The 27,900-nt window shown below is 40.6% G+C and overlaps 1 protein-coding gene across 8 annotated transcripts in view; it reads left to right on the top strand.

Annotated features, from left to right (window-relative positions):
• The window catches only part of LOC134288198 (methylcytosine dioxygenase TET-like), a 459,242-nt gene that overhangs the window by 53,765 nt on the left and 377,577 nt on the right, over window positions 1–27,900 (top strand). For 7 of the 8 annotated variants that reach the window (XM_062852243.1, XM_062852236.1, XM_062852237.1 and 4 more), the window contains exons 2-3: window positions 10,471–12,860; window positions 13,285–13,425. In XM_062852243.1, the coding sequence (XP_062708227.1) occupies window positions 11,622–12,860; window positions 13,285–13,425 (1,380 nt within the window). In that variant the 5' untranslated portion in view covers window positions 10,471–11,621. Of the gene's footprint in view, window positions 1–10,086; window positions 10,368–10,470; window positions 12,861–13,284; window positions 13,426–27,900 lie in introns of those variants that run through there. The other variant, XM_062852238.1, reaches the window with a different exon arrangement.

Here is a 27,900-nt window from a genome sequence, read left to right as displayed (position 1 = left end):
CACTATCATGATGACACACAGTATCCTGCGCTCTAACCAGCACGGCTATAACTGCACATGGATAGACAAGAGGCTGAAAGCCATCATCATCAACACAAACGTGGCTTGGTGATGGAAGTGATACAGCCGCCACACTGCACAATGGGTCCAGAGCCGTATTTGCGAAGACAAAACTGTTTAAGCTTCAGCTTTAAGTTTTTAGACACATATTGTGTTTTAGAAAGTTTATTTTCAATTGTTGACCCTATTCCCTATTATTGTTATGTTAGGGTGGTTCGTCTGGTTAAACTGATTCAAAAATCTGCTTTCTAATAATTTTATTTGCAATGCCATGATGGATGGTGATGGATCGTTTAATTAGAAACTCCACCAATAAACGGCAAATTCTAAATTTCATATATCTCAGGACTCTCACCACTTGGAAAGTTGGTGTCTTCGACAACGTTGTTAAGTGAGTCAAGGACTTACAGTTAATGGTCCACTAGGCGGCGCTAGTTACACATTTGCAAAATCATTCAAATGATTGATATTTTTTCGTGAAGTAATCAACTAGCTGTAAGTTTGTTTTCTTTGAACGTGTCGAAGTCAAGTCAAAGGTTTTTCAAAGAGCTATGTATTAGTCATAATTGTGCAATTTCGCATTTCATTCGGTTCACTTGATCCAGAGATATAGCAATTAAACGAAGAACACTCAAATATGAACTACTTTATTAGAATTGCTCCAATTTTATGTAAAGTTATCCAATCGAGCCCAAATTTGTACCGTTTATATCTTACTAGTTGTGCAACTGGCAGGAAAAATTTGAGAATATTTGGTGCATTTTTGAAAAAGTTACAGCTTGCTGAAAATATTTGAAATATTAAATAAAAGTTGCATGCTTCAATTAGTTCGTAACTAGCGCCGCCTACTGACAGAACCTTGAACCAATCAGATAATCAACTGAGCGGCCGTAACCAACCTAACAACATCGCCGAAGACATCAACTTTCTAAGTGATCTGAGTCCTGAGATATATGGAATATAATATTTGTTTAAGTTTTAAAAATTGCCTAAAACATTTTTAGCAAGTTGTATCCTTTTATAAAGTCCACCATAACTATTCAAATTTTGATCACTTGTTCCTCAACGAGTTTGATTTAATTGGTGCAAATTTGGGCTTGATTGATTATTCAACTTTACACGAAATTAGAGCCCTTCTATCTATATCTAGTTTTTGACTTCCGTTTATCAAATTACTGTACCTTAGGACTAAGCGAACCGAATTAAATTAAATGTTGAAAGTTTGTGGAGTTTGTGTGTATTGGTCTTCATGTATCGTTGGACTCGACTAAAATATGACCAAAGGCAAAAAAGTTGCAATTTATTGAAAACTTTTCGAAAAGTTTAAATGATTCGAATGTTTTATCCAGGGGCTGAAAGTCTCTTGAATAAAGACAAATCAATCAAATCAATCGAATGTTTTATTTTTGTAAATTTGCTATAACTTTGTAAAACATTCTGATATTGTATAGAGAATAATTAATCAGCAGATTTTTGGATAAGCCACACTTGATTGACCGTAATCATTTCACAATAATGAAAAAAAAAAGAAATGACAGAACTTGGCAGAAACATTTTTGTCTTCGTAAATACGACTCTAGACCCATTGTGCACTGAAAAGCCCGCATCCAGCAGGTTGCTGTTTGCAAGTGGAAAATTCCATGTAGACAATAGGTCGCGAAGCTCAGCAGCGAAGCGAAAGTTATTTTTAGACGCAACCCGGTTCAACTTCTCGGGTTTGAATGGAGGTGTTTGTGTGTAGTGGTATGGAAGCCATGGAACCGTGTAGCGCATCTTAATACAACGAATGGATTATGATTTATCACATTTTCTGTACGTTGTTAATACATAAATTGGTAGAAAAGGCATATCTCAATTTTTGGTAGTTTTTCTTTTTTTGCGTGTTGCTTAATTTGATGCTGTTTGAGCAAAACTTTGGGAAACAGTGTTGTTGTTTTCCCCATTTCTTGCAACATAAACAACATAGTTATCCAAAGTTTTTCTCAAACAGCATCAAATTAGGTAAGATTACAGCGGGTGGTTCGGCTGCCAGTAATACGCCACCCCGGGAGTCAGTGCTATTTTGCGGAAAAAAATCGCGAGGTCGTCAATTGGCCTTTTCAGTTAACAAATTCTATTGAAAAATGTGTAAATATATTAAATAATTTGGAAGAAAAACAAATGAAAGTGTTGCTTTATGCCTACAAGAAGATGGTGATTGAATTTTACTTCAGATCCTGTGGCTGTTCTGTTATTCTTCGGAAATGCTTGGATTTCACCCAGACCAAGATCCAGATATGCTGAAATACTCGGTGAGAATGTTCCTTTTCTTATTTTGTTTTCGAGTGCAGTGACGGGCCATTTTCAACTGGTGCTCCGACACACGGACAAGGAAACCGTTCTCTGCCGTATAATATATAATCTTCTGCTTTGTTTTCGCGAGTGTTTTTCCGTCACCAGGATGCTGTCGGGTAATTTTTTCAAATGGCCACGCCGCTTCTGCACACTAAGATTCAGATGTTCCAGCTCAGTAATTTTTTCACCGAGTTCAGTATTTTTTCCATCTTTTTACTGAGTTTTCAACAGTAGATTTATCTCGGTACACTCGGTAATCGTATTTACCGTTCACCAGTAACGATATTTACCGTGCATCAGTAACTTTTGACAGTTTATTAGCTGAGCTCAGTAACTCATTAACGGAATATCCGCAAAAGAAATAACCGAGCGTACCGAGTTAAATCTGCTGTTGAGAACTCAGTAAAAAGATGGGGAAAATACCGGGCTGATCTTAGTGTGTGAGCTGGCGGAGTCCAAAGTAATAATGGAGTTGTGTGAGGCAAATAGTGTATACAGTCAGGTCTTTTTTTACGCGGTTTTCATTTACGCGGCCGCGTAAATGAAAACTCCATATAAAAAAAATTTCATCGTATTATTTTTGCATGATTCGTCGAGAAATGGTGAGACTTTTTTTACGCGGTTTTTCGAATTTTGAACTGAGTTTTTTTTACGCGGTACGTATCCCCCGCGTAAAAAAAAACCTGACTGTATATATATATATTCACGCATCTGTAAAGTTTTCAAACGGACCCGGAGGCCTTGCGCAACGGACATGAAAGGGAGTGTAGAATTAAATCTGGAGTAATCTAAACTAATGACAGAGCCTCCTTGTTTTTTTCCCGCAATGTTGTAATTTTGGTTCGTTGTGATAATCACAAGATCCAAACTTGGTTAAGGATGAAATTGATTTATATTTAATGATGTGACTTTCGAATCTTATCATATCATAGTTTTCTGATTGAATGGCATATGTGTAGAAATTTCGTATTTTAATGTACCTACTATATGGGCTTCTTTTTTTGTACTTTCGGGGAATGGATCATTATATTTTTTCTCGTTTCAGAGAGCGAGTAATGGCGCTTAAGCCTAGGCTCCAAAGCCAGGACACATGGACAAATGCCTGTGTCCCATCCCAGGAGAAGAGACGCCAACTTAAACGGAGTGTGCATTAACCTTCTTAGCCGCACCACTCCCAACGATTTTATATTCAAACACCATTCCCCTAATACGAAACGGCTGGTACGGTTGTCCCCGTTTCTTCCTTTATTCAATTCAAAAAGGTTTGTCAATCATGTTATTCACAAGTGGATAACCTGATTGCCTTAAATTTTTGAATTATCTTCCAACTAGACGTGTGCGCCGAAGCAGTTTTCACCGGCGGCGGCGCTTATAGTTATTTGAGGCAGCGGCGGCGGCGACGCCGGCGCCACGCCGTTTGCCATATTCGGCGGCGGCGGCGGCGGCGTAATCGGCGTGACCTTATTTTTTTTAGTGAAATGCTAAAAAATGTCAATACAGAATAATTTGTTTCCTGTACTTAGTACAATTTTCATCTATTTTGTGTGAAAGTTTTAAACGTATGTAAATCAGAAAATTCAATGAAAACTATCCTTGCAAGAGTTATGCTATAAATTAAAAAGAGAGAGAACCCTTAAGGACGTTTACCAGGAAATTTATAAAGGATTCCTCTCGATATAAATTCACAAAGTCGCACGTCTCTTCTAAGGATATTCTTTTCTAAAACTTAAACCAGTGCTTTCATGGTAAAATTTGATTTAATTTAGTTCTGTTAGGGTTCTTTTCAGGTTCTTCAGGAATTCCTCCAGAAAATTCTCAGTAGATTCTTCTGGAAATTCCTCCAGGGGGCTTCCTGGAAGATCCTCAGATATTCTTCCACAGGTGGGATCCCAAAATTCTCTAGAGATTTTTAGAAACCTTCCTTCAGGGATTAGAAATCACTTCAGGATTTAAATCTTAAATTTTCTTTAGGAATATCTCAGGAATCTCTCTTCTTAGAATTACTGCACAGCATTCTCCAGTTTCCCAGGATATTTCTTTCCTTTAAGAATAATTCACAAGATCTTCTAGGGAAATTGTATCAGAGAGTTTTTCCACTAATACCATGCAGACATTGAGCAAGAAATGCTTTCATGAATCCAAAATATCTCAAGGAGCTCTACCAGGGTTTGTTCCAAATCATCCTTCGACAATTCATTAGGGGAATTATTCAAAGATTCTTTTAGTGCCTTTGTCTGCAATTTCTGCACAAGGATTGCTTCAGAAACTTCTTCATGATACAATTCATAAATTCTTCTAGATTTTTTTAATCCTGCAGGGAATTTATCCGAAACTTCTCCACGATTTTTTCCTTAAATTTTCCGAAAAAATCCCATTAAATTCTTCTACAAATTTCTTTAAAGCCATCTCAGAAGTTTTTTTTTCTCACTCCTCTGTTGAGGAAATTAAACCACTGACTGCGTCCAATTGACTGAACTTTTGTGGTGAATCTCAGGAGCCCCCCAGGGACTTTTCCAGGAGCTCCTGTTTGTTTCTGAAATTGTTTCAATAAAATTAAATCTCATCAGGGAATTTTCTATAGAAATTCTTTCAGGTAACCCTCGATGCATAACTCCTACATGAATAGGCGCCAACTTGTGACGTAGCTCTCCAAAATTGGACAATATTCAATTTTTCTTAGCTCAATGCACTAGTTTTCACGTGAATATGCCTAAACAAGATGAATTGCGTCGATATTTTCCGAATTACATTGATTTTGAGAGTCTTCGCCCCCCCCAACTACGTCACAAGTTGGCGCGTATGTGTTTTATGTGATTTAATAAAATACTCTGTAAATATCTGTGGAGAAAAATCTCCAAGAATTGCCGGATGAATCTCTAAGGGAATCCCTGGAAATATTTCTGAAAGAACGGCAGAAGGAATTCCAGAGAGAAACCATCTAGGCATTTCTTCGGTTACCCCTGACGATATTTTCAACGGGAATCCTTGAAAGAATTTCCGAAGGAATTGCTGAAAATTCTGAAAATGAAAAAAAAAATCATGGAAAAATGATTAAGGTAAATTCTTACTGACATTCATGAAAAATCCTTAAACTACTGAAGGAGTCTTAAGTGATATTTCAGAAGAAAATCTTCAGCATCTGTAGTAATCTTTGAATGGAATCCATGGAGGAATTTCTGAAAGAATCCATGCAGGAATTTTTGTTTAAATTGTTTATCTAATTCCTGAAGATTATGTGAAAGAGTCCCAAGAAATTTTCTGAAATAATTCTAGAAAGACTTGTTTAAGCAATTTCTGGAAACTCTCCTCAGAAACCCTTGGTGGAATTTCTACAAGGATTTATTAAAAATATTTAGAAAAATTCAAAGAAAAATCTTTTACCTAAATTCATGGAGGATATTTGGAAAGAATTCCCGGAGGAATTCATGACCATATATTTAAAGGAATCCCTGAAGGGCTATCTGGAGACATACTATATCTTCTGTAAAGGTTCCTAGAAATTTCCAAAGGAATATGTGTAAAACTTTCTAGAAATTGTTACTAAAATATTTTTAAATTTCTTAAAGAATCCGAAGAAAAAAACCTAATGGTATACTTGGAACAATTTCAGGCGAAATTACTGGTCATAAACTATATGTTTTTTTTTCAGAATTCAGTAAAGTGTATCTACTGGAATTACTGAACAAAATCATGGAAGAACTTCTGAAGAATATCCTGAAACACTCTATAAAAGTCCGAAGGCGGAATTCCTGAACGAACCCTGGGATAACTGTGTAAATATAATTCCTGGAGTTATTTCTGAAGGGCGAAACTCCGTAAGTTAAGCCACGCATTACCAAGGGCTGAAAGTCTCTTTAATAAAGACAAATCAATAAGCCACGCTTTGAGGAGGGAGGGATCCCTAACTGTGTGATAATTTCAGAGGAGGGCTATACAAAAACTGGAAAGTTGACCTATTTCTTGTGGGATTTCGGCTTTCAGTCCAAGAAAATCAACGCTTTTCTTGGACTGAATGCCGAAACCCCACGACCTATACAAAAAGTGTGCTATAGAAGGGAGTAGGGGTTGTAAATGAAGATTTTTGCTTGACCTTATTTATGGAGCCATTTCGATGGTTCTGCAAAGAAATTCTTTGGAGAAATTTATGGAGGAACTAAAATCATCTCTAAAAAATATTTCTGAAGGAACATTCGGATTTTCTTAACAATCCTTGGAGAAATTTCTAAAATAATTCTGGACTCTTTATTTTCTAAAACTAAAACGCTGTTAGAATGCCAGGAATCCATGGATGGTTTTCTGAGAGAATTCCCGGAGAAATTTCTGAAATATTTCATGGAGGAGTTTCTTAAGCATGAAGTATTTTTAGAAGAATTTATGGTGAAATTTCTGAAGGGTCCTCTGGGGGAATTTCTGAAGATTGCATGGAATACATGCCTTCAAGACTGTCATTCGTAAATTACCATGAAAATCTTCCAAGAGATATACAAATAATATGTAGGAGGATGTGTTTGTAAACCTAATTAGAACACCGACAAGAATTTTGTTGGTAATTCGTTATGGGTTACAAAAGTACTTAAAATAGAATTAATGAAGCCGAGGCGAACCAGCCTAGGGCTGAAAGCCTCGTAAATAAAGCTAATAATAATAATAAAGAATTAATGAAGATCTTCAAAGTATTGCTGTAAGAAATCAATAAAGTAAATCACATAAAAATGTGACAAAAGATTCACAAGAACTTCAGAAAAATAAGCCTAATATGCAAACAATAGAAACTGTTTAAAAATTTATCACTTTTTTTGCTATCAGGTTTAAATATGTGATTCGTAAAATGTTGGTGAGAAAAAAATCTTTACCGTTTTCTCATCGGCGTGGGAAATTTTGTTCGGCGGCGTGGAAAAATATGAACAGCGGCGCGCCGGGTCAATTTAACTGGCGGCGGCGGCGTGGAAAAATCGTCGGCGACGGCGGCGCGGCGCGGCGGCGCACACGTCTACTTCCAACCCATTAGTCTGCACAGTGGGCCTGGCCATTTTGATATTTGTGTCACGTCTTTGACATGCTGCAAATATTAATGTTGACAAGAAAATATCAGAAGAAATTTTGATATTTCCAGGATGCTTTTCAATACTGGCTGTGCAAGCACTAGAATAGAATAGAATAGAATAGAATAGAACAGCATCAAATTAGGTAAAGAATCATAATACCCACGCTTTTTGCATCATTTCATTGCAGAAACGGAGAATTGACCTTCTCACCATACTAAAATTCAGCTCATTACTACAATTCTAGTACTACACCGATCGTGCCCCATTGAAAATAAACTTTCTCAAACACAATATGTGTCTAAAAACTTAAGGCTGAAGCATAAACAGTTTTGTCTTCGCAAATACGGCTCTGGACCCATTGTGCAGTGTGGCGGCTGTATCACTTCCATCACCAAGCCACGTTTGTGTTGATCATGATGGCTTTCAGCCTCTTGTCTTTTCATGTGCAGTTAAAGCCGTGCTGGTTAGAGCGCAGGATACTGTGTATCACCATGATAGTGTCTCGGTTCGATTCCCGCCGCCGCCCGTATTTCTTTTTCAACATGTATTGGTATTTGATGCCGCCGCTGCTGCCATGATCAGTCTAAAAATAGAACAAATAATGAGAAACCAGTGCGACAGAGCACACGCACACATGCGAAATTTTCCTTTTCCAGATTCTAGGAAGCCAATACAATTTTTGGTATACTGCCACCTACCAATTTTTGTATTTGCAAGGCCCTAATACAATATTTGTATATGTTTCATACCCAATTGTATTAGAATCTGCCAATCTCAGGTTGCGTGTAGGCATCACCTCACGGAATCGCATTGGTATTCTGACAGAGACCCTCGAAGCAGGCCTTTTTGCTGGCCCTTATCTCGGTCTTTTGCACGGCTTTTGCAGCGGCGACCACCACCCGCCGCACGTTCCGCTCTTGCCTAAATCGTGCTCGCTGCACTCGCTAGCAGGCACAGCGCAGGTCCGCAATCGGTTGAGTTCACCAGTAAGCCCAGGACTGGATCTAAGGGGGCAGGGCCAAGGCATGATCGCATCGCACGTACGCGAGAGCATCGCTACCATCTCACTGCCGTCTAAGCCGAGTAGGTTTTGCTCACGGCGGAGCGTCTTCTTAACTATCCGTTCGTCGAAGTATGATGTCAACCACCTGCGAGCGCTTAACCTTGGCCTAGCCGCCTCTTCCAGCCTGCTGTTGTTGTAGTCGACACTGTAGCGAACCGCCAGGTGATCGCTGTGAGTGTAGGTATCGTCTACTCTCCAGTTCGAATTAATTGTTAGGCAAACAAAACGGAACGTCAATAATCGACTGCCATTGCGATGAACTAGTCGTTCATTACCGGGGCAACCTCGCTTTGGCTGGTTTGACTATAGCGAACGGTGGCCCATGGTCTTGAGTCGTGGGAACAACATTCCCACGATCTTCTGCAGCAAAGTTCTGCAGCATCTGTTTCATATGTTATGGGCGGCTGATTGACGTCCGAGTGCCAGGGAAGGACGCTTAGCTCAACTGTGCAATGTGCACCTTGCTTGCATATCCTCCTTGAGTAAAGTCCAGATCTAGTATCCGTATCGTTTTGAACATGGTATATTTGGTACGGAGGTAAATCTTTTTCGACCAGAGATTGATGATACGCTTTCGTATTTCACGGCTAACGTTGTTGTCTGCCGTTAATAAGGTCCTGAGGTAGACGAAGTCCTCGACCATCTCGAAAGTGTTCGAGGTTTCACCTACCAGCATGTAATTGGTATTAGACGCGTCCCAAATTTGCTGCTACACGTTTCAGGCGGATATACATTTTTGCCATCTTTCCAAATGCTCTAGCAATAATATCCATGGAGAATTGGAGAAGCTCGGAGAAGGACGGGGCCAACGGACCAACGTGTGGGGATTGAAAGGTGGAAGAACCGCTTCGACGATCTCCTGAATGGTACAGAGGAAGCAGAAACTAGGGATCAAGACAGTGGAAGAAATGACTACGTCTGATCGGCGAATAATGAGAACCAAGACGACGTGGAGCATAGCGGACAAGGTGGGCTAACCAGGTCGAGAGTGTTTGGCCGAGTGTAGGACGTTCCCGAGTTTGGAGAGAAGCAGCAGCAAACCAGAATGTGTTACGTAGAATCAAATTTTTTTAAGTATATTTGGTAGAATTATGGACTCGACTCAATCTTAGATGATGAACTAAATAAGTGGAATGAAGTCAGTAACTGGCTGGGATCAAGCCTGGTCCTGTCGAGAATCTTATCTGAGCCTTGAGTATCACAGAAAATTTGTCATACAGTATCCTAATATCATTTGAAACATTGTCAAATAAAACTTCTGAACCTTCTAATTTGGTAGTCAAAAACTCCCTCCACCACCGTTTTGCTTAAATATGTATTTCCATTGTCTTTAGAAAGCTAATCAGCGCCAACTTCCCTCTTGTGAAGATTCACCTGGTGTGCATCCACTAGAGCTAATTCTCGTAAATCTGTCGAACATTGTGATTATTCGAGCCAGAGAATACATTCCTCCAGCACATTCTAATGGGATTGCTTCCCACATGAGATCCTTGAGCCTCGCGATTCCCTCTGATCTCTTCCCCTCAGGTACGGCAACAATGGCAACTGCAGGACCACTGTAAATACGTACATTACATAGTGCACATCGGCAAACGTCTCGGTTTCGTCTGCTGCCGTCGTAAATTCAATCCCCCTTCCCTAAAATGCTGTTGCGCGAAAAATTTATGCGTGCCAGTGTGTGTGTGTGCTCAGCTACGATACGAATTAAAATTAAAATATTCAGGCTGCTTCCCTACGCGGCTAAATTGCATGCAGTTCGATCCTTGCTGGAAGCAGATGAAGATGCTTCCTTCTAATTTTCGTTCGGGAATTGTGTGTACTCGGTTGGAAAGTGTGTGTGTTTCGAATTATTCCATACGATAAAGGTGGCATTTGAAGAAAACTTGTTCCTTGTCGTCTGTTAGCTTTTGATTACTTTTGTGATTTACATGATACTAATGCTGAATTTTCATTTTCTAATTTTTACAGATGCCGATAGGAACGTGAAACCAAAGCCAATAGACATACAATCTATTCAATGAAGCATCACGAGTGAAACTTCAGTCTAATCTACTTTCATAAAGTTTCTTAATAATTTAAAACCTATTTATGTATTTATGTAACCTGTAAGCAACCTAATTTATTTATTTATTTAACTTATTCGCCAAAAATCTCGATTTAAAACAAAACAAAAAAAAAGTTAAAAATTCAATCGTTCAGTAAAACTTCATCACACGCGTTCGAGTCAGTAAGGTTAATTTAAACGTAAAAATAAAAATTCCGACAAGTCATTAAATCTAGAATCGTTTTGAGAAAACAAACCAACAAACGCAAAAACCAAACTAAACAAACGACAGAAAAGTACAAATTTAACTCTAAAAGCAACCAAATCTATAAAAAAAAAACAAAATCAGTCAAAATTAAGAGTTGACAATAAGTTGAACCAAAAGCGGAGTTTTTCGAAAACAGCGGCACAAATCTCTCAACCGGAGGCAGTATTATTTCGCAAACTGACAAAACAAAAGCAAAACAAGTACAAATACAACCACAAATAAGCAAATCCAGCAGAAATATATGAATGCATAAGCACACATAAATAGTTAAAACCACAAACAGAGCAAACCAATACAGAGTAATAGTCTAAAAGCCACACAAAACAAAAAAAAAACAGTGAACGTGTTCAAATAGCTACCAATCTTAAGTGAAAATGTTACCTTTATGGGGGCGACCGATGCAAGAAAGTGAGTGTTGATTTTTGATACGAAAAAAAACCGAAAGAGTGACAAAACCCAATATTTACCCTTGTCGTCGTCGTTGTTGGATATAATAACCGGAAGAAAGCGAAGAAAATTAGTGACAAATATACCAAAAAAAGAGCTCTATTACACATAAGTAAAGCAGTTCGGAAGAAGAAACCAGTGTTGCCAGTGTTCAAAATCTACCTCTCAGGATACCCAGTGAACAGAAAACCAGTGAGCTTTTGTCAGGATAACAAAAACCAGGAGTTTCAATTCGGTTCCCGTATTTCGTTTTCGGAAGAATATTTTCGGTTTCTCTAGTCGTCGCCAAGTGATTCGAAGAAAAAGCGCGTTGTGATCAATTAGTGTGAACCCAAAGCAATAGACGGACTAAGATGTAGCATGACATCAATGATGAGTGCTAGCACTGCGGAGGAAACTGCCGACCATAGTTTACCTTCGTTTGCCTCATTTTCGGCGGAGCTGGAGCCCTCATGGGATTACTACGACCGTCAGGAGCGTTCAAACGGTTCTACCAACGGAGGTGATGTAATATCCTCCCAGACAAGCAATAGTAGTTATACCAGACCTTGGGAAATGGATTCCAAGGACCATCGTGCAGCTGCAATCACCAATGGCGGTGGCGGCGGGGGCTTCGAGCCGTTTCCCAAGCTGCCGTCATTCCAAAGTCAGTTCCATGGCTACACCGATACAGCCATGGTCACTCCGGAGCCAAGTTTGCCACAGGTTACAGCCGTTCCCGTACCGATTTCACCGAGTTCTGCTTCACCCGGTACGGGAGGCTCCCTAACTCAGCTGACACAGCTGACCCCAACGCCACTCCCGACACTGCAAGGTGGACTCACGCCGATCGGGAGCTCCGGTTTCCACACGTTGAGTGCCGTCAACCCACGTCCGTACCCACTCGTACCTGCACCGATCCAAGCTCGTGATATCTCCGCCATTAACCAGCAGTACATAGACGAACGTCACATCCAACTGTATCAGCCGATCTCCAGCTTTCAACACCAGACCATTCCCACCGTTACTGTGCTCAAAAACGAAGTCGTCGACTTCGACTTGTCAACGCTCAAGAATGGCACCATCCACCACAGCAACTTCCAAAGTTCGATGTTGGAGAGCAACGTCTTCGTTCAAAACGGAGCCTCGAACCCAACATCAGTCCTCCATCATCATCACCACCACCAACAGCAACCCCACCAACCGCAACACCACCAGCACCATCAAACCGTGCACCAGCTGCATCAGCCGCAGCACAATCTGGTCACTCCGTCGATCCAGGAGCACCACATCACCAACAACAGCAAGCTGACCAGCTCGACTCCGGGCCTGGACAGCAGTACCGGTGCCATTGGTGGTGGCATAGGCGGAGGCCTGGGCGGTGGAGGCGGTCAGTCGGCGCAAATATCACGGATCGCTGACAACCGCAAGAAAGAACGGCGGAAAATACGGGCGCCCTCGCTCGAGTCCAGTGCCGAGTCCGAGGGCAGTGCAATGGAAATCGGCGAAAGTGGCAATCCGGGACAGGTGGCGGCCATATCGAGTACGGCCAACTTCAAGAGTCCGATGCATACGATGAGCATGGACACGGACGATGGTGGGATGCCGGGCGAGAAGCAGGTGAGTCTTTTTTGTGTCAGACTTGTTTTGAGTTTGTACATAACAACAGGATTTAAACGAATACGCAGTCTTCAATATGGGCTAGAAGAAGATTTGCGCAAAGTCCGTAGACAAAAGAAATCAGTAGTGTACCAATAACAAATTAAACAGGCAGTTACAGTTTGACGAAACAAACAACAATGAGCAATTAGTTACCCCCGAAGAAGACACAAAACCTTAGTGTCGAAACATCGGACAAACAATAAACCTCTTTGTTTTTACATATTCAAGACTATGTTGCCGTTCAAATCCTGTGCCAAACTCCACTGTCGGTCCGCCAAAAGATTTGTACATAACCAAAGTAAACTTTTCGAGGATTAACTTTAAACCAACTGAAATTCTAACATATGTTGTATCTTTCTTCTCCACACTCCGCACCGTTTAGACCAAGAAAAAGCGCAAACGCTGCGGCGAATGCGTCGGCTGCTCCCGCAAGGACAACTGCGGTGACTGTGCGCCCTGTCGGAACGACAAGAGCCACCAGATCTGCAAGACTCGGCGCTGCGAAAAGCTGACCGAGAAAAAGGTAAGTGTTGGATCAATTTTCCTTCTACATGTGATTCGAATCCGAAATGAAAACTTTCAAATTGTATAATCTTTAAATTTGCGAACTCTAAAAGTTTAGCAAAATTTTAATTACCTGTCATAGGGATAGGCAGAAGCTTCTAAAGAATTTTTAACTGAACCATGACTGTTTGAAATTTTTATTCAAACTAAATTGGTGGTTTTCAAGCAGATACACATTAATCCAATATTAGGGTAAAGCCGCAATACGTCCAGCAACTAATCAATCCAACAAATTTAATGAAGCGATAAAATCTTGACCTGCGGGCTCGAATGTATTCTCTTCACTCAAACCCACCAATGTCAATGCACCCTGGTGTCTCTAACAGAGAATACGGTCACAAAGGGAGACCAGTTCGCGATCGTCCTCGCGATTATAACAACAAAAGAAGGCGACCAGTTCCATACTGCCAAAATATTTGCGAGCGCCCTTTTTCGCTCTTGTCTTATTGAGCGGCTGACGACTGGCTGCGGACGCTCGACGGCAAAGGAACATGTGTTTTCTTCTACGCGCATCAGCAGAGTCCTCAACTGGAGTTTTTCCACGGCAAGGTAAACCAGCCGGCAGGTTGTAGCTTCTTCGCTCACTTCACTTTCCTTGATGTGGCGCGGCGCGGCGGTTTGTTTACATTCGCAAACGCCCGGTTCAGCCGTTCAGCTGGCCCCGTCGCTGTCCACCACAGCAAGACCTGCGTGGTGGCGGCACGCGGCGGCTATCGTTGATAATGATGAAGCTCGAAGGTATAAAGGGGTTCAACCTCCGCCACCACCGCATCATCGATCAAAGTAGGCGACGCGTGCGCGAGCGTGTTGGTAAACTCGGCAGCAAACAAACCTGCGCGCAGATGTTTCAACTGCCGCGCCGAACCGCCACCGGTCACCTTCTTGAATTCGCTGCTGGGCGGCCGTAAAAAATAAATTGATTTTTTATTAACTACTCGCGCGATTAAAAACCGTTCATAACATATTTTATTGATTCGGCGATGTGTCGATTTCAACGCGCGGCCGTCTTGCGCGCGCGATAAGCGCGGCCGTAAATTTTGCGCTTACAATGCAAAACACCTTTCCTTCGTCTTGTTGGTGGTGGTTGGCGCAGTTCGCTGTTTACAAACAGCTTGCTGGTGGCCACCGACCGGTCGATGGCTGTTGATAAAGGGAAAGGTGTGCGCTTTGCGGTATTTGAACACCCGCACTGCGATAGAAATCAGAAACGCCAAGCCGGCGCTGTGCCTAGTGTCAAAGAAATCCGTCGGCGGACCAGTTGGTGACAGTTGGCTCCGCACGGTAATCTTCAATTTCGTAAAATTTTATGCGCCGAATATCCTGTGTGCACTCACTTGGTGCCTGGGAAGCATTAATTTCGTTTAATTTCATACACCATATGTGCTGCGAACCAATTTTCATTTCGTTTCCTTCGCTCGTCGGCATCATATGCGCACATGCAGCCCAGAGCAGCGCAGCATTGCCAGTTGAATGGTTAGAGGAAGGCAACGAACAGTGGTGCAGCAGTGCAGTTGCGGAGGTGATACGGAAACGAGATTAACCGTCAATAACAAACAACAATGGCGGCTGCGGCGGCGACATTCGGGGCGTACTGTCAGAGACGAGGAACGGAGGAAGATAGAATCCTGGAAAAAAGTACTTAATACAAATGCGTATCAGTCAGCTGTTCAAACTTTGTTTCGATTTCCGAAGAAATCCTAAAATGGAGAAGGGAATACGGCTGGAGAAAGTGGGAAGCGAAAAATCTTTTCAATCAATTTTTGTGGAATCTCAGGTAGACGGAGGTTCCTGTCGGGTAAAGGAAGTTATTATTTTTCCCATCGCTTTGTAACCTGGGCCTGTGGCAGACAATCTGCTGTTGTTGATGCTGGTCTAGATGATGGTGACAGGGGTGTCTAGATGATGATATTGAAGAATCTGTCATGTTAATTCGTGCCGGTGTCTCATGCGGATGAGCACAAATAGCATCTGGTGTGTTCTCATTATATATGATGTGACGCATCGCATGGAGGTCGGAAACAACAGAATGCGTTAAGAAATTGGAATTTTCATGAAGAATTAATGTGAGAGTACATTGTGTAAACCAAGGTGTTCTAGAATCAATTAACTACAACTAGAAGCTAGAAGCTACATAGTTCATGCTAGAATCTGAATAGAAATTACAAACTAGAATCACGGAACTAGGAGCTACATGACAGAAGGAGTTTGAAAAAAGAAACTAGAACCTTCAAGCTAGAGGCTACAGTCCAGGGGATGGAAGCTGAAAGCTGAGAGATATAAGGCACAGTCTTCAAACCAGAAGCTAGAGGTTGGAGGGCAGAAGCAAGAAGCCAGTAACTATGGTCTAGCTCATGCTAGAAAGCAGCATGCCAAGGATCTAAGGATTGGAGTATTGTAGCAATAATCTACAAGCTGGAGAGTAGAGCCTTAACATACATGTTACAAGACAGTTACTAATGGCTCAAAGCTCGAAGCTAACAGACAGATGCTGAAAAGCAAAAACTGAAATAGGGTGACAATGGGTATTATCGGCAGGTTTGTTCTCTTCTTCAGAAGGGGTTTTTGTCAGCCAATTGCCTGAAACCTGGCCATATAATTCTGCTTAGTTGGGAAGCATTTGAGACCAACTCTGAGTTCAATAGGTTTCAAAAAAAAAAACCCGAAGACGAAGAGAACAAAACGGCCAAAAATAGATAATTTTCCCTATGTATCGTGAAACCTACATGATTAAAGATATAAATATAAGTTTTGTAAGCCAGATATAAAAGATTGAAAACGAAGAATTCTGTTTTCAGATAACTTACCGAATCAAGACTAGTAAAGTTCTTTCCTACCAAACTCAGCGATAATATATGATCTATGAATTCTCTTCCTTAAGTTCTCCCATGTAAAAAAAATCCGCTCCAACTTTTTTTTCTTGGCACAGCCAATTGTTCTTCCGTCTTCTGGACAACAGCGTGTCTTGCATGCTTTGGGAGTCCAAGTTTTTTTTTTGCCATTCCTCTTCCTGTCCACGGAGGAGCGATGACAAAACTTTTAATATCTCATAAATAATATTCGTTCATTCATCGTTTGCGAATAAGTACGCTCCCAACTCAAGCTACGCAGCTGGATGGAACTAAAAGAACTGACTGAGATGAAAACGACAAACAACTTCTTCCCGTCGTTTGCCATTGTTCGCCCACTGGCACTGTGTGCGTTATTGGTAGAGGTATGGGCCCAGCCAATCTTGGTGTACGAATACTTTGTGACGTTTGATAAACCAGGAATAGAAAAATGAACAAAGAAAGTTTGGTTGCGAAGTTCACAGCCTACTTTGATTCGAAAAGAGAACGCAATGTCATTTCATTCGTTTGGGAAGAGAAAGAATTCAATACAAATTCAAATTTCTGGAAGCCAGGTGCCATCTGCAACGGCAAAATTAATGTTTTTTTTTTCTCGATCGAAGATTATTTTATTTGCAAGCTACCGGGCTTACGAACGACCGAAACTGACGCTGATCGAACGAGTTGTGACAGTCAGACGTCAATATTGAGACAGGTGTGTGCGTGTCACCATTATTCACCATGGTCGGTTGGTTGCCGTTAGAAGCCACACCAAATTTTTGGAGCAAAAGTTTCATATTTCATAAACGTCTATCGTCAAGAACGATCATAGAAAGGGTCGAGTTGGAAGTTGTAAGGCTGTGAACATGGCTGAGGAATTTGCGTTGAAGCGAGGGAGAATTAGACAAAATTTGATATCCCTCTTATTAAAAAAAGAACTACAGAACCTTTCGATTATGTAGACGAAAGTTTAGGATACTTAAAAATCAGCTGTTTTTATCTAAATCCTCATGAAAAGCCCAAAGCTTAGGTACGGTGAAGCCAATTCCAACACTCATTCTCCTCTACCACTATGTTTTCGACTCTACGAAAGCATAGGGTTGCATAAGCATTCAAAGCAGGCCATGCCTCGCTAGGGCCAGGGTTACCTGATGTGCATTTCCGATTGGCATTGAATATCGACAGATGAACGAAGAAGCTAGTGGATCACCATCACCATATTGACACATAAGTGACGTAATCGTGGATTGACCCCTTTAGTGCGTTTCGAAAGGGTCCAATTATCTGTCAGCTGACAGCCGGGCAGGCAGTTCGCGCGTTTCATTAACTCAATTGACGACGGCAGACATTAAAAAAGGAGTCAAATTGCAGGCTTCAGCATAGGATGGCAGGCGGCGTGTCCGGACGTGTGCTGTGCAATTAATTGATTGAATAATTCCAGTGCGACATGGTTCGTTGTTGTTTACTGTCATTGTACTGACGCTTCTGTAGTGATGTTGAGGGCCTGCTGCGGGTCTTGTTTTCTGGTGTTAAAAATGAGAAATTTTCGGTAGGCGAAATTATTGAAACTTTTGTTGGTTTTAGGTTGTATCAGAATTGGAAACGTCAAAATCAATGGCTAGATCTCAACTCATGTTTATCTGTACAGTTCTATGTTCAGTCTTCTTTTTTCTACTTTCTGTGAGTAATGATCTATTGCTTATCGCCATTGTTTTTTTTTTTGTTCTTACTATTTCTGTTTTCGAACATGTACAGTAGACGTTCGTTCGATGCAAAACCTCTAACTAGACCTCTAAGCAATGTTTCTCACATGCTCTTTTGCATGCAATGCGGTGTTTTCCATGCAGACAATGCAAATTGTCGGCATTCTGCAACAATTGACAATATTTTGACGTCTGTCAGTTGTTGAAGTTATCGAATTTCATTCGGTGCAGTTATCGAACGTCTACTGTACGGGTATCAACACTTACTAACATAACTTCCGCTACTTTTGTCAGGGGACTGTTACGGTCTTCTTGTTTTCTTACCCCGCATAAAAATTATGCTGTTGTGTTGAAAGATAGGTTGTCAGCTTGAGCCCTACGCTTGAGCCCTACGCTTGAGCCGCTGTTATGCTGGCTACGAAAATATTGCATTGGTGGGATAGGGATGCCAATTCCTTGACTTTTGTAGCTTCTCATTATTGTCAAAAATGTCTTCTTCTTTATGGCTCGACGTTCGCGTTGGAACTTGGCCTGCCTCTCTTCAACTTAGTGTTCTTAGAGCACTTCCACAGTTATTAATTGAAGGGCTTTCTTTGCCTGCCATTGCATGAATTTGTACATTGTTTGGCAAGTACAATGATTCACTATGCCCAGGAAGTCGAGAAAAGTTTCGGGAATCGAACCCGCCGTCTTCGGATTGGCGATCCATAGCCTTAACCACTACGCTAACTGGAGAACCTATCCAGCTACATCTGTACATCTTGAAGCCGCCATTCCCGGAAACTTTTGCAGTACGTTAGATATGGAATCAATGGAAACACCAATCAACAAAGTCATTTGGATCTACTAAAACATGCACCCGAAACTAAAGACTACCAACAGAACTTTGGTTGCATTTGTAGATCTTGAAACGTATAGCGAACTACACACGATATCAATACCTCATCGATATCAGTACTTTAAGTTGTTTTTTTTTTCAAACCTTTACGAGTTTTCTTAAATCCGTGATAGAATTTACAACTCACCATACGTTTGAAAATTTATTTCACAAACTGAATCCCAAACTAATTTCTGGATTGCGTTCGCCTGTCTAAATAACGTTCTCATTGAGGCGCAAATTGAGAATCCTAAAACCATAAAGATTAGGTAACTGGTCACTTCTGTAGATCTAGTAGCCTTAAACTCTAGGAAAGTTTTGGATTTCGTAGAACATCCAGTGGGGTCTCCAGTTAGCCTAGTAGTTAAGGCTATGGATTGCCAATCCGGAAACGGTGGGTTCGATTCCCGTTCCAGTCGGGAATAATTTCTCGACTCCCTGGGCATAGTGTATCATTGTACTTGCCTCACAATATACAAATTCATGCAATGGCGGGCAAAGGAAGCCCTTCAATTAATAACTGAGAAAGTGCTCAAAAAACACTAAGTTGAAGAGGGTCAGGCCAAGTCCCAGTGGGGACGTAGAGCCAAAAAAAAGAATAGAAAGAAGAACATCCAGTAGTGATTTCATAACTTGTTGTCCCTTGCAAACTTTGTATTGCCTACATTGGTTCCATTACCAAAATGGAATCAGTTTATTACTCAAACGGTTTTCAAGGTTGCCACAGCGTGTAAGGAGGGTGAGGGACTAACACATTTTAAAGTGGAATCAGACAAGGTTTAAGGGGATTCCAGAGGTATTTAGAGGGGCTTCGGGAGGTTCTCTTGGACGTCAGGGGTATTCATAAGGCGTCGGAGGGGTTCAAAAGCGGTTTCATTGCATTTTAAACCATTTTGAAGAATTTTAGGAGGGTTTTCAGGGAGTTCCAGGAGGTTTCAATGGGTTGCAAGAGGGCTAAATGGAACCCTGGAGTCGTTTCAAACCGTTCCAGAGGAACTTCAGGGGGCTTCAACTTCAGGAGGCTCCAGGGAGCTTCCTGGAAGTTCACGGGAGTTAAAGGGTTTTCACAAACTCTCAGATGAGCTTCGAGAGTCTCAGGAGGTTTCACAGATCTGTCAAAAGGTTTCAGGCGCGTTTGACGGGGTTTCAAGAGGTTTAGTGGCTTTCCAGGGAGCTCGAAGAGAAATCTAGAGGGGTTATAGAGCGATTTCAAGGCATTTCAAGGGAATTCAGGAGCTTTCAAAGGGATTTCTTTCTTCGAGTTTCAGGGAGTATCAGAGACGTTTTGAGACGGGTTTCCTTGGCTTTCAAGTGAACTTGTAAAGGTTTTCAAGGGGGTTTCTGGAGTATCTCAGCTCCATTAAAGGAATGCTATTGAAGTGCAAACGGAAATCTACGGTGAAATTTTTGTTAAGCCCTTCATGTTACGCTAGGCGCATTACAGTGAAGTAGTGCACATTCATTGAGCCTGTCTGGGTTTTATTGACCCCAAATGGTTAAATACACAGTAAGGTATTTACGCACCTGCTTAGTAGGCCGTCCCTTATTTTGCAAAATTTAGATATGTTATAAGTTCGTGAGTGGAAAATGATCGTTTTAGCTAAAAAATGATCGTGTCAAAATTTTATGTCCGTATCTCAAGGCTAAGTGGTCCCTCAAGAGGCCTAAAGTTGTCAAAAATTGTATGGGACCAAAAAAACATGAAATTTTTTTCGACAAAACAAATACACTATTCCACTAAAACCGGTGATTTTAGGACCCTAAAGGGCCAAAAATGTGCTTAGATTTGCGATATCTCTACTCGTTTCCAAGATATTGACAAAAAACAACTGAAAAATCAGCATTTTTGACCATTTTATTTAGATTCCGAAGGAAACTAACCCTATTTTGTTCAATAACTTGAAAACGAGTAGAGATATCGCAAATCTAAGCACATTTTTGGCCCTTTAGGGTCCTAAAATCACCGGTTGTAGTAGAATAGTGTATTTTTTTTTTGTCAAAAAAAATTTCATGTTTTTTTGGTCCCATACAATTTTTGACAACTTTAGGCCCCTTGAGGGACCACTTGGCCTTGAGATACGGACTTCAAATTTTGACACGATCATTTTTTAGCTAAAACGATCATTTTCCACTAACGAACTTATAACATTTCCAATTTTTGCAAAATAAGGGACGGCCTACTGCTTAGTTTATATGAGCTTCGCGAATCATTGGTCCAAGTTTTAGATTTACGAAGACAGATGCTTTTCGTAATGAACATACAGAAGTTAATAATTTCTAAAGCATACTAGCGCCAGCTAGCGGATAAATCTAGAATCTCTAGCGAATAAACCTAGAATTTGGGTCTCCAGTTAGCCTAGTGGTTAAGGTCAATCCGGAGACAGTGGGTCCGATTCCCGTTCCGGTTAGGAAAATTCTCTCGACTACCTGGGCATAGTGTATCATTGTGCTTGCCTCACAATACACAAATTGTTGCAATGATAGGCAAAGAAAGCCCTACAGTTAATAACTGTGGAAGTGCTCAAAGAACACTAAGTTGAAGAGAGGCAGGACAAGTTTCAGTGGGAACGTAGAGCCATAAGGAAGAAAAAGATAAAGAAGATAATCCTAGAATCAACTAGTTCATCCAGCGGAGCGACACTAGTTTTGCCAAGCCAAAAAAACCTCAAAAAAGCTGAAAAAAAAAAACAAAAAAGTCGCTAAAACCCACAAAAGTTTTGAGTGTTTTACCGGTTTTTTTCGACATTTTTCGGCTTTTTTTTTGGGGATTTTCGGCTTGACAAAACTAGTGTCGCTCCCCCGAGTTCATCATAGGATTGTTCTTTATGATTATTCTATGATGTCGGATTCTCGAGATATTGAAGTGTAGAAATTCTGAGACTCAAAAGTGCCATTAAATATCTGTCTTATTCTCATTTTTTGGGACACCACTTAGCGGACATATTTAGAATCAACTAGCTAATCATCGGATAGATCTTGATGTCCTGATCAGCTTTGCCGAAGACGAAATTTGAAATACAGAAGTTTAGAATTTATAAGACATACTAGCACCATCTAGCGGATAATCCTAGAATCGGCTATCTTATCATCGCATAGCTCTTGATGTTATGATCAATTTTACTGAAGACAAAATTCTTCAATATCTGATTCTCAAGTTGCATCAGTTTCAAATTCTTTAGACTCACTAGCGCCACCTAGCTGATTAACCTAAAATCAGCTATTTCATTATCGGACAGCTCTTGATGTCCTGCTCAATTTTGCCAAAAACGAAACTCTTCTATTAGATCAGACTCTAGAGATACAGAAGTTTAAAATTTGAAATACTCACTAGCGCCACCTATCGGATAAACCTAGAATCAACTTAATCAGATTAATTTAGTCAAAATGAACCCAAGAATGGTTTCAACTTCGTCTATGCAAACTGCATATTGCAAAACCATGCTCAAAACACGAGCGTGACGGGATTTACAATGACTGGTGACGTGGTGACACAGCCTCCACCAAAGGTAAATGTTTCATGACTAGCGCCGCCTAGTGGATCAAATATGTACTAAATTACGTACTATCAGAGAACTTCTGACTCTCTGACTTTGCTGAAGTCACACTATAGTTTTACAACATGCCTTATTTCTTCATGGTAATCTCAGAAGTTACTGATCTATGAATAGATTCGAAGCATCTGATCTCTAAATGGAACGCTGAACGTAAATGGCTAGTGAAAAGGCGTTTCTATGGATTTTGGGGTGCTCTAACGAGCTCCTGGAGGGTTTTAAGGCATTTCACTGTTTCATAGGCTTTCAGGGAAGTTTGAGGGGGATTTCATGGGGGGTTTGGATGCGGTTCAAGGCGTTTCAGAGGGGTCTGTGAAGTCCCCCACATGCTTCAGATGTGAAACAGGGAAGTTTCAGGACGGTTCAGAGGTGTTTCAAAGTTTCTCCGGTGATTGTTGGAGTCTTCACGTGCTTTCAGGTGAACTTTACGGGGAGGTGTTTCAAGGCGTTTCAAGGAATTTCAGAGTGAGGATGGGGTTTCAGAGGAATTTCCGGGAGTTTCACAGGCATTCCGGTGAACTTTGAGGGTGTTTCAGGAAGTTTCAGAAGGAATTGAAGATGTTTCGAATCGATTGCGCTTGTAGGTTCGATAACCCATACTCGAATAAGGTTCTTGGAGACCCGTGATTATCGTTGAATGATTGAGGCTGTACAGTGTCAGTATCAACCTGAATCTTAAAACTCTCAGAGACAACAAGTTGCGTTTGTAGATCCGATGACCTATACTCAAGCGAGTTCCCGAAGATCTTTAGACAGAGATTAACGTTCCGGCTGTCTCGCAGTCGGCTCATAACTTGAAAGCACATAATTGCATGAGGCAGTGTAATCCTATATCCTGTGCTCTATACTCCTAAAAGTTCTCGTATACTCATGAACAGTCACCGAACTCATATCTAGATAAAATATAGATTTGATTATTACTCATACAACAGTGAGAGATCAAAAGTCATGCACGAAAATCCAATAACTTATGCTCAAGAAATACTTTGGCGACCCTAACGCCTAAACATAACCTTAAAGTTTCATCACGGATTGCGTGCTTGCTGTTTGCTATAAATAACAGCTCAGCAACAAGCTCATCTCATGCGCGGGCTACACACTCAATTGATGGCGGCGCAATTTTTAAATCTAGCCTGATTAAAGTGTATGTCGTTTTCGTTTTAAATTCAATTGAGCTGCCTGTCCGACGCTGTTGGCTGGTCTCTGCCGCAATTCCATGTACCAAAGAGTGCAACTTCTCGTCCTCTCGATTCATTGTACTCACGGTAAGATATTCACACATCAGAGACTGTGCAACATTTCTGTTAAACAGTTAAAATTTAGCACCTTTTGACGAATCCCGATGAAATCGACCACCCGGTTCTCCCGGGTCCCGGCTTGAAGAGCTTATTAATTAGAGTTATTTATTACAGCCATCCCCCGAGGGGACAAACGTGCGGCATTTATTTTTCCCGTTCCTCGGTGTAATAAAATCCTTATCGTGCGCAAATCGCTTTTTATAAGAATAATGTATGCGTGCGGCTCACGTTACCGCCGTCTGATCGCCGCAGAACAAAGGAAGCGACGACCTGTACGACCACTACCATGGTTACCAACCGCGCGCAGCTTACTACTGGGCTCTCGACCCGGTTCCACCAATACCAATCCGAACCCAGCGAACGATACTCTTCGGTTCCTTTTCCATTTTGTATTCTCACTCTCGCACATACCTACCTATGATTCAGTTTACTGCCTCGATATCCTTTCAGCCGTCCTGTTTTCCACGCTTCTTCCTCTTCTTACCATTCTTCTCCGTACTAACCATTCCAACGTACATATCCTTCGTTGCACATCTGTCGGTCTGCTGTGCGTTCTTCGGAACGAACGGAACCGCTTTTATTTTTAGTGTTGGTTGGTCGATCGCTGGAGAATCCGATGTAAAATGCACCAAATATCATTACAAATCTTGATGATTTTTTTTTCACAATTGCAACTCTTTTCGTCTTATGTTGCATTCCAATTTAACCGAGATCTGGCATCCTATGGAACACGTTTCAGTTAATTAGACTCCCGGAAGCCCTGATAATCTTGCTTAAAGACAAAATAAAACTAATTGAACTGTAAATGTTGTTAGAGATGGAGACTATTTAGTGGTTCAAGTAATCGACTTTGTTTGAAGTTTTAAGCAAGTTGGTTTTTACGGTATTTGCTGGGTACAATAATATGCTAAGAATGTCTTGCTTCGTTTCTTTGTTTACCCAGGTGTTTTTTCGTAATGGAAATGAGAATTTTTTCGTTAATTTTCCTTGGACAAAGAGTATTAACCCCAGTTTCACCCGTTCAAGTCACCGACTTTCCGGACTCGGAGAAAAACCGCACCCAGAATGCAGCTCTGAACGACAGCATGCAAGCATTGCATTCTACGTACGTCCCAAACCGGGCTCGTTGGTTCTTCACTTGGTGGGTAGTAAGATTTTAAAAATTGTTGCATTTTTTCATACCGACCTACCCCCGTTAACTAAACAGGATTTGCGTCACCGACGACGTCGACGACGCAATGAACGCCATCTGACTGGATTGGTGCCTGCTGGCTGGTTGTTTGGTTAGTTGGTCGTCCGTCGCAGTGGAAAAGTGGTTTTGCGGGTTGTCTCCTTTGTCGTCCGTCGTTGTTTTTTTTTTTTTAATTTTTACTACAGATCCTTTGGAAAATGCCGTCTCATCCCAACCAACCGCATCATAACTAACAGGGCGGATAACGAAAGTTTAATGAACGCGAAGAGTTTTTGGTGTTTGACTTTTCTTACGACGGATGCGATGGTGGGAATGTAAATACAAGCTGGGAAGCTGTTTGATTTGGTTGAGTTGAGAACAAATTGCTTTGGAAGAAATGTTGAACAGGATGTGAAACGAAATGAGAGGAATATGACGAAGCTAACTTCAACTACCATTACTAACCAAACATCTAACCAAGTATCCAACCAAAACATCTAACGAAATTAATACCTAGTTATTAAGAAGTGAAACGAAAAAGAAGAAAAAAGAAGAATAAACTAACTAATTACTACTAAATACTAATGTGTGCTGCTAACATCTTATAATCACTAACAGTTTTTACTGACAGAAATCACATTTAACAAGATGCTAAAACTATTTGATAAGAAGTGTATCGCAAAGAAGAGCGAAGAAGAACAAAGACTAATCACGATTAATTAACCAAAACTGACTAATGCAAACTTAACAATAACAACTTACTAAAAACCAAATACTAACTGAACCTGATGGAAATGAACTGCAGAATGTACAAGGCATGATATTAACCGATCATTAATAGTTATTTATGTAACGAGTTGCAAAAAGCTGATTTCTTCAGCACGAGTCGTACATTTATCCAACGAGGCTTGCCGAGTTGGACAAATACGAAAAGTGCTGAAAAAATCGAGTTTTGCAACGAATAATATACAACATTTTAAGCAATGATTTTTTCATTATACAACCCATTTGGGTTGCATAATATTCATTATGCAACTATTTTTTATTTTGCAACTCATTTCAGTTGCATAATGAACCAATGCGGAAAAGTTGAATATTATGATACCAAAATGAGTTATATAAAACTAGCTGTACCCGGCAAACTTTGTCTTGCATACTGCGTTTTTTTTTACGTTTCAAGTCCCTAGTCAAGTCCAAGTCCCCGTTCAAATTGCACAAAAACCCGATTTTCAAAAAACTCATTTTTTTCATGTTTTTTGTCTCATAAACCTTCCTTGGGTGAAAACTAACAGAACAAAACTTTGACGACCCAAATCGGACCATCCGTTCGCAAGTTATGCGCGGTCCCACGTATGCCGCTGCATTTTTATATATATAGATAGATTGAAATTATGATACTGAATTGCATAAAATAAACTATCAAACCAACTTCAGAATAATATACGGTAAAGCATTAGAAGATAGACATACGGCTGCCGAATTGACCAACTTTAACCCCTACTCAATAAGCATCTTTAGTAGTTTGGAGATAATTCCATATTCTGAATCTGAATGGCAAACTGAGCCGAAATTCAAATTTTCATGAATGTTAGTGCCCGGGAATCTATTTAAAAATCAGTTTGAAGTTTGTATGGAGCTATTTGTCGAATCACCCCTCGTCGCATTTTGTACTAGGCGGTGCTGTCAAGCAGTTGCCCAGCTGTCAAAGGGTGATTTAAAAAAATCTCTTTGAAATTGGTTTTAGATATCAAAAGAAAGTTCTAAAAATCTGAAAAAAAATCACAGTGGCTTAGAAAAATTTGCTCTTTCATGTAAATCAAAAGAACAATACATTTTTCAAAATTTTCGAAATTGAAATTGGATTCATTGATCTTTCACCAATATATTAGGACAAATGCGTTGGATAGATCTAACTCGTGTGTGAAAAACTAGCTGAAATTCACGTTTATAAAGAGCATAAACATCTTTTCTCTTTCTCTTTTTCTAATAATTTATCCGTTAAATCATTTTATGTTGTTTTTATTGTTGTAAATCTTAGCCGCCCCACAGAGGACTAAGCCGAGCGAGAGCTGTTAAAAGTATCCAACAACTGTCAATTTGACGACCTTCACATCGAATTGACTAGCGCAATCAATCTGAAATGTCTTGAATCCCTTCTGAACCCTCTCTTTGTAACGCCCCTGATATGTCCTGAAATGCTTTATAACTGCTCTAAAATCCATCTGAATCTCTCTTGAAACTCTGCCGCAAGCCTCTGACTCGAAATGGACAAATTCGGTTGAGTCATCGATTTTTGTGAATCGATTCAAATTGGATCAGCAGAATCGATTCACCGGTTTAATAGGATGCTTTAAATCGGTGTTTTCACATCGATTCGATATATTTTTTTAAATGTTATTTCACTATGGCTCAGTTGCTATATGGAATACACTTGAACGGGATGATTAATTGAACATTTCGCCACTATGTCTCATTAATGGATTCTATGTTGGGGCAATGCATTACATGAATACCTTATGAAAAATTATCATTTTTGTATCGAAAGAAAAATCGAATGAAGAAAATTGATTCGGTCGATTTTGTGAGGTTTCAGCATCAATTTAAAAAATCGATAAATTGGAACAAGAAACTCGACAATGTGCACATCGATTTGAAACTGCCCAAAGCTACTCTGAACTACTTGAAACTTACGGAAATGCCATGCAACGGCTTAAAAAATTTCTAAAACCTCCTTGGAGCTCACCTGTGAAGCTTGTGAAACCCCTAAAACTTCCGAAATCCCCTCGGAAGCCTTCTAAAAGCCACAGGAATCCCTTGAAAGCCTTTATTACGACCTCAAACACCTTGAACGCATAGAAACGCATCTGACTCCCGCATCAAACTCTCCTGAAGGTTTTTTTGTAAGAATAGAGCACGTGACTATTACGCTGAGGACCTGAAATCGAGTTCCACTCTCGACAAAACTCACAAAAATGTGAGATCTTTCTTCGGAAGGGAAGTAAAGTGTGA

This window comes from Aedes albopictus, chromosome 2 (assembly GCF_035046485.1).
Source record: "Aedes albopictus strain Foshan chromosome 2, AalbF5, whole genome shotgun sequence".
In the NCBI taxonomy this organism is placed as follows: Eukaryota; Metazoa; Arthropoda; class Insecta; order Diptera; family Culicidae; genus Aedes; species Aedes albopictus.
Note: the sequence above shows the minus strand (reverse complement) of the source record. Positions and strands in the feature narration are given on the sequence as shown.